General features: G+C 37.6%; 1 protein-coding gene across 1 annotated transcript; it reads left to right on the forward strand.

Moving 5' to 3' along the window:
* The first annotated feature begins 208 nt into the window (after positions 1 to 208).
* Positions 209 to 1,204, forward strand: LOC103212907 (olfactory receptor 8K5). Its single transcript, XM_007958829.2, is given in 1 exon segment — positions 209 to 1,204. A coding segment is annotated over 1 exon segment (996 nt).
* Positions 1,205 to 7,463: the final 6,259 nt, after the last annotated feature.

Raw genomic sequence — 7,463 nt, forward strand, 5'->3', positions numbered from 1 at the left:
TAAAACATTACTGAATCTACTTAAACTGCCATCTATGTTATATCAATATGTAAAGTGTTTCATAATTATCCTCCAATTTTAGGAAGTAGGATCTTCTACAGTTTATTTTAGGTAAAATCAAATGTAGGAATTATTTTTCCATTCTCTAGTATGAAGAAAGAGTCTCCAGTCTGTCTAGAGCTAGTTTAATTTGTTTAGATAATACTACATGAGCACTAAAACTGATACCTCTGTGTCTTCCCAGAAGAGATAACAGAAATAAATGGGCCAACCGAATCTAACTATGCTGACTGAATTCATTCTGATGGGAATCACAAGGCACCCTGAGTGGCAACTCTCTTTTGCTTGGGTCTTCCTTGGCATCTACACTATCACAGTGACTGGAAACATGGGCCTGATCATCTTGACCAGAGTGGACTCCCGACTACACACACCTATGTATTTTTTTATCAGACACCTGGCCTTCATCGATCTTGGTAATTCTACTGTTATTTATCCCAAGATGCTAGTAAATTTTGTTGTGGATCAAAATACTATATCCTATTATGAATGTGTCACACAGATGGCTTTTTACATTCTGTTAATTATCAGTGAGCTCTTCATCCTGGCAGCCATGGCCTATGACCGCTATGTGGCCATCTGTAACCCTCTGCACTACAATGTCATCATGTCCCAGAGATTTTGTCATGTACTGGTGGGCATCCCATATCTCTACAGTGCTTTTCAGTCTCTAATGCTCACCAGTAAGATTTTTACGTCGACCTTCTGTGGTACTAATGTCATCAGTCATTTCTATTGTGATGATGTTCCCTTGATACCTTTGCTCTGCTCAAACACACAGGAAATTGAATTATTGATTGTAATATTTTCAGCATTTAACTTAATTTCCTCCCTCCTGATACTCCTGGTATCCTACATGCTGATTCTGAATACCATATTTCGAATGAATTCTGCTGAGGGCAGGAAGAAAGCTTTTTCCACCTGTGGCTCTCATCTGACAGTGGTGGTTGTGTTCTATGGGACTCTACTATTCATGTATGTGTGGCCTAAATCTGCTCATTCCTTTGATACTGATAAAATGGCCTCTGTGTTTTACACTTTAGTCATCCCCATGCTGAACCCCTTCATTTACAGTTTAAGGAACAAAGAAGTAAAAAATGCTTTCAAAAGGGTCATCAAGAATCGAGGCAAACTTTGTTTCTAATGTACTCAATATAGAATATTATTTTAATAAATTGTGAAAAAGGCAAATGCTTCTTCATAATATTTCTGGTTTATACAATTCCATTTTCTTTGGTTCCACAGTAAAGATTAATTATAAAGTACAGATAGATTATATCCGTTGTATTTATTCAAATGATCATGTTTAAGATTCCAAATAAAAAGTCATTCTCCTCCCAAGATTAATTATGGATTATAACTGATAGAGAACATCATAGCAAAAAAAAAAAAAAAAAAAAACTATTATAAGAATCAGAAGAAAATAGTCACTTAATTTCTAATTTATATTTTCAATTAATTTGGATAATGTTACTAAAGAAAGGAGAACGTCATATGAACAAGACAAATAAGTCTGGAACATTTTTTTGTTTTCTCCTTAACACTACATATACAAAGAGCATTATGTTTAAATTTGTACCATTCATTTATATACCAATCCAAACCCACTGCCCTTCAGTCACTTCTGACTCATAGCAACCCCCTCAGGGTTTCGTAGCTATAAATCTTTAAGGAAGTAGATTGCCTCATCTTCCTCCCATAAAGCAACTGGTGGGCTTGAAAGGCTGACCTGATTAGCAGCCAAATGCCTTACCCATTAGGCCACCGGAGCTCCTTCCATTCATTAAAAGAGAATGTTTAAAAGATGTTAAGTTCTCATGAATTGAGATACATTCCACAGAAATAATACACATTTCTACCATTATTTTATGCTTGTTGTTTTTGTTAGTTGCTATTGAGTTGCTTCTAACTCAGGGAACCTTATATATAACAGAATGATACATTCCTTGTGACAGTTCCATTTTCGTGCTTGCTGTTACGGGTTAGTCCATTGTATCATCTTAGCCACTACAAATTTTTATGCTCAGTACAAATCTTTAGGGCCAAATATTTATTTTATTTCAACTTCTTATTGCTTTCAAACAAATAAACATTTTCTTATAATTAATATTTTCTTTTCATTTAGACAAACAAGCCAAAGGTGTAATTAGAAGAGAAAATTCTCAACCCAGTGCTATTCTTCACAAAAAGCGAAGAAAAACAATTTTTACTTTCTGCTTTGCCTTGGAATAGAGAGAATTATAAGAAAAACTTGTGAACTGTAAATATGATGGCTGGTAAACATGCATGTAGATAAATTTTACCATAATGCTGACAGCCTTTCTTACCTCATTTGTTAATTCTGGCCTAGTACCCACAGGCAATTGTTCTAAAAATCTAGAGAAGTGAAAGCTTTATTACATATAAAGTGCATTTTCCTTCATTTCTTTAGGAATCAACTAGTGTCTGAGGGAGCTAAAAAACATACACAATACTGAATAATGAACTAAAATGGGAACATCATCAGAGATTGAGAAAGATAACATTTTGATACAAATTGAAACAGCTTGAGGTACCAGAATGACAAGGTTGAAAACGCTACTGTAGGAAAATAGAGATAAGCATAAAATTATCTATCTGTAATCTTATCACCATTTTTATTAATTAAAGTACAGATTTTGTGATTTTTTAATTTGGAGTGTTAATGAGTATCATAATACCACTGTACATGTGTCACGCATATAATATATAGAACTAGCATATAAATTAGAGGAATCCAGAATGAAATTCGACAAATATATTTTTATGGAATTGACCAATATATTAACAAACTATTAAATTAGCCTAAAAGGAAAATATGAGCTCAAGATAATTTTTTGAGGAGTCCTTGCCTTCTACTGATAAAGAATTGAACAGCAGAGGCAAAATGTCCACACGAGCCAAAGTTTGTTAAAGAGAAGAGGCAGAGCTTGTGAGGAAGAGACAAAGAGGGCTTTCACCTACACTAGCTTTCAATGTCTCACCAAACAAAAGGTTTTCTAGGGTCTATAAAGAGTTTTAGACGAGGAAAAAGGCATCAAGTTTATTCATAAAAAGATAAGTGTCTACAGGGGAAAAGTTTGTTCTTATGTGTCGTGAAGTCCAAGTCTTTGGGTTTCCGAGGCAGAGTATCACTATGGAAGTAGATTGCCCAACCTTCCTTCCCAGGAGTGGCTGCTGAGTTTGAACAGCCAGACTTCTGACTAGCAATTAAGTGCCTTAGGTACTATGCTGCCAGAGGTACATTTATAAAACTCAGGAGCACAAGCAGGGAGTAGTCAAGATGGATTTCATCACAAAGGCTGTTGGAACAAAGATGGAACTCATCACAAAGGCTCCTGGAATGCTTAACATGGCTTATTCTGGCATATTGCTCATGTAAGCTATCTCTGAACCCTGAGTCTAGTCTCCTGCTCTTGACTGCCTCTGGCGGAAAGGTCACTTTGTTGGTCAAGTTGAATTTTACTGGGCATGCTCTTCACCTGGTGAGGTACTTGAAGGACAACTCAGGAGGTTTATCAGCATTTTCAACTGCAAGCTTGTAGGGCTTTTGAAATGTAGCTCATTTTGCCTGAGGGCCTGGCTTGTTGATCACAAGCAGTTCTGTGTCCAGGCAGCAAGAATGCTGAGTCACAGGTTGCTTGCTTCAGCCAGTCCTATTCTCTACCTGTCTCATTACTTTCTGGAGCGGAACCTGATGGACCATCCAAGACACTGGGTCAAATCTAAGACATAGTTTATGGAATAATAAGAAACTAATAGAGGACAAATTTCTGCTATCATACATCTAATATTTTAGAGGGTATTGAATATTGTGATTGTATATTAACGAATCCTATATTTTGATAGGCTGGTGGTACAAACCCACCAGCCACTCCTCAGAAGGAAGGTTGGGCAATCTACTTCCATAGTGATACTGTCTCAGAAACCCAAGGAGGAGTCCCTATGAGTCGGGTCTGACTCAATGGCAGTGAGTCTGGTTTTTTTTTTTTTTTTTGTATATATTGATGTATTCCTAGAATGTGAAATATTTTATAACCAAGAATCAACTTGTTTTTTTGAAACTTTCTTCCCAGCTATGTGGATGTGACAGATTAAATTGTGTTCCCCCCAAAATATGTCATAAATGTTAACCCCTATACCGATACAATTGGATATAGTATTTTCTTTGTTATATTAATGAGATTGTATCAATATACAGTGTGTTTTAAAGCTCATCATTTTTGAGATGTCAGAGGAGCAGATTGGGCAAAGAAGCAAGCAAGCTGAAATTCTTAGTAATCAAATTCATGTTCTACTAGTTGTTTTATGTCTGAATACTTTTGTATACTACATTTTTTTTTGGGGGGGTAGGAATTTTCTAGTTGTGTCTGTGAGTAAGTCTGATCCTAAAAAAACGAAACCAAGCCATTTGCCACTGAGTCAACTGTAATTCATGGCAACCCCATATTTGTCAGATTAGAAGTGAGCTCCAAAGGGTTAACAGTGGCTGATTTTTCTGAAGGAAATTACAGCAACTTTCTACTGAGCCACCTCTAAGTGGATTTGAACTAGCAACGCACTTGTTATTAGCCTAGTACTTCACAATTTGCACCACCTGATGTTCCTGCAGCTAAGTTCTGGTACTAGTAAAATAACAGAAGGCAATATAAACCTGAGAACATTTTGACTAGACATGCTTATAACTTGATCTTATTTATCTTATTTAAGATAGGGGAGTTCTGGTGGCACAGTGCCTAAGGCACTTGACTGCTTACTAGGAGGCTGATGATTACAACCCACCAGCCACTCCTCAGAGGGAAGGTTGAGTAATCTCCTTCTGTAATGATATCGCCTCAGAAACCCAAGGAGGGGTCGCTGTGAGTCAGGTTCGACTTGACAACACATAACAACAACATTTAAGATAGAAACATTAAACTCTTAAACAGATAGCAGCCTTTGGTGCTGGTGCATGGTATAAGTCCTTCAAAACTGTTGTGGATGACAAGTAAAGCTTACTTTACAAAGTGAAAGTACTTCTTGTGGGAGAATGAAAGGGAATTAATTAATTCCCAATTAGAGTGGAAAAAAGAAGCAAGAGCAGTGGAGATACAATATAATTTTAATGTGGTATGTAATCATCTTTATGTTCTCATAAATGTATAATACATTTACAAACTTCAAGATATAATTTGACTAGCCACTAATTTTTATTGAAATATTAAATGACTTCATTAAAGTAGGTTGGCCAACTAAGTACATTCATTTGGAGACTAAAAATGTTATATAAATTATTGGAAGTCAGAGTATTTTTTTCAGCTCACTTTATTATTTCCTTTTATACCTAATCTCACTTTTTTTGTTGTTCTTGAGATTACTATGAATGAAGGGATGCCAGTGAAAACAGCAAAGTCTAAGGCTATAAGGACCTGTGTCTCCAGAGCAACACTAAAAAAAATAGGAAAAAAGAGTGACGATCAATCTTGACCGAATTCTGGAAAATAACGCAAGGCTTATTGAAACCAGAGGAGGCTGAGTCTAAAGGTAGCTAAGCAAAGCAGACTTTGTGGTATTTTATTTTGCCTTATGACATCCTCCTCTTTGGTGCAGTGGTGGGTGGCCTTAAGGAAAACAGACCACCAGTGTTGTGGGTACTCAGTTCCAGATGAAGAAGAAAAGGTCCTTTTCACAAGGAACTGTATATTCTTTTGGATTTATCCATGGGTTCCCTAAGCATTGAGGCAAGGTCTTTGAATGTTTTCCCCCTAGCTGGCTCCTCTCTCAAGGCATTGTTGTTGTTGTTGTTGTTTGCCATCGAGTCAAACCCGACTCATAGCGACCCCTCCTTGGGTTTCTGAGGCAGTATCACTACGGAAGTAGGATTGCCCAACCTTCCTTCCGAGGAGTGGCTGGTGGGTTTGCCGTCTGGTTAGCAGGCAAGTGTCTTAGCCACTATGCTACCAGGGCTCCTTGATTACATCCCTCCTGAATTTAGAAACCATTTGAAGAATAGATTTGATGCACTGATACCAATGACCAAAAACCAGAGGAATTGTAAGTTGACATCAAGAACATCGTCTATGAAGAAAGCAAAAAGTCATTTAAAAAAGGACAGAAAAAGCATTTGATAAAATACAACAGCCATTCCTGATCAAAACTCTCAGAAAAATAGGTATAGAAGGGACATTCCTCAACATAATAAAGGGCATACATGCAAAACCAACAGCCAACATTATTCTCAATGGAGAGAGACTGAAACCATTCCCCTTGCAAATAGGAACCAGACAAGGATGCCCTGTATCGCCACTTCTACTTAACATTGTATTAGAGGTCCTAGCCAGGGCAATAAGGCAAGAAAGGGTATTCAAATGCATCCAAATTGGTAAGGAAGAAGTCAAACTATCCCTATTTGCTGATGAGATGACCTTATACCTAGAAAAGCCAACAGACTCAGTCAAAAATCTACTGGAACTAATCAAGAGATTTAGCATCGTGGCAGGATACAAGATCAATATCCAAAAATTAATTGGATTCCTCTACAATAGGAAAGAGATTGCTGAAAAAGAAATAAGGAAATTATGATAGTTAAAATTGTATGTCAACTTGGCTGGGCCTAGTTGAGAGGCTGGGCAGCTGGTGGTAGTTATTTCCCATGATCAGACTGGCAATCAACTCCATGGTGAGATCTACCACAAACAGCTGAATAGGTGCCCTTGGAATGTGGTCTGCTTCCTGTATGGAGGAAAAGCCTTGGGGATAGTCTGTAGGCTTATGGCAACCTTGAACTCTGCATGTAGCTCTGTCATTGCTCAGCAACCTGCCATGCTCTGCTGACCTTGGGACTTACAATGTACTTGAATTAATGGTCTGCTGTGTGGTTTGGTAACATGGGACTGTGCCATTTCGTTTGTCAACCTTGGGCTTGTTACCCTCAGCAGCCAGTAGCTGCCTGACTGAAGAAAGGCCTTTAGTTTCAGTGGGCCAGGAGCAAGAGGCAACGCTGAAGCCCAAGGTTGAGGGGCTTTCACACAGCCCCTAGAGATTGGCACTTTAAACTGGGACTTAAAGCCTCTAAACTATAAGAGGATAAAATCCTATTTGATAAGGCCATTCCATTTGTGGTATATTCTTGTCAGAGCAGTATTAGTTAACCAGAACAGAAATCAATACCATTTACAATAGCTACAAAAAAATAAAATAAAATAAATAAATAAAATAAAATACTTGGGAATAAATCTTACCAGGGACACAAAAGACCTGTACAAAGAAAATTATAAAGACTACTTCAAGATGCCCCATTGGAGGCACTCACTCAGTTATGCCAAGAGGTTTGAAAGACAGCTACCTGGCCAACTGACTGGAAGAGATCCATATTTGTGCCCATTCCAAAGAAAGGTGATCCCACA

The sequence above is a fragment of the Orycteropus afer genome, unplaced genomic scaffold, assembly GCF_000298275.1.
Source record: "Orycteropus afer afer isolate SDZICR_OR568_19922 unplaced genomic scaffold, OryAfe1.0 scaffold01153, whole genome shotgun sequence".
Lineage (NCBI taxonomy): Eukaryota > Metazoa > Chordata > Mammalia > Tubulidentata > Orycteropodidae > Orycteropus > Orycteropus afer.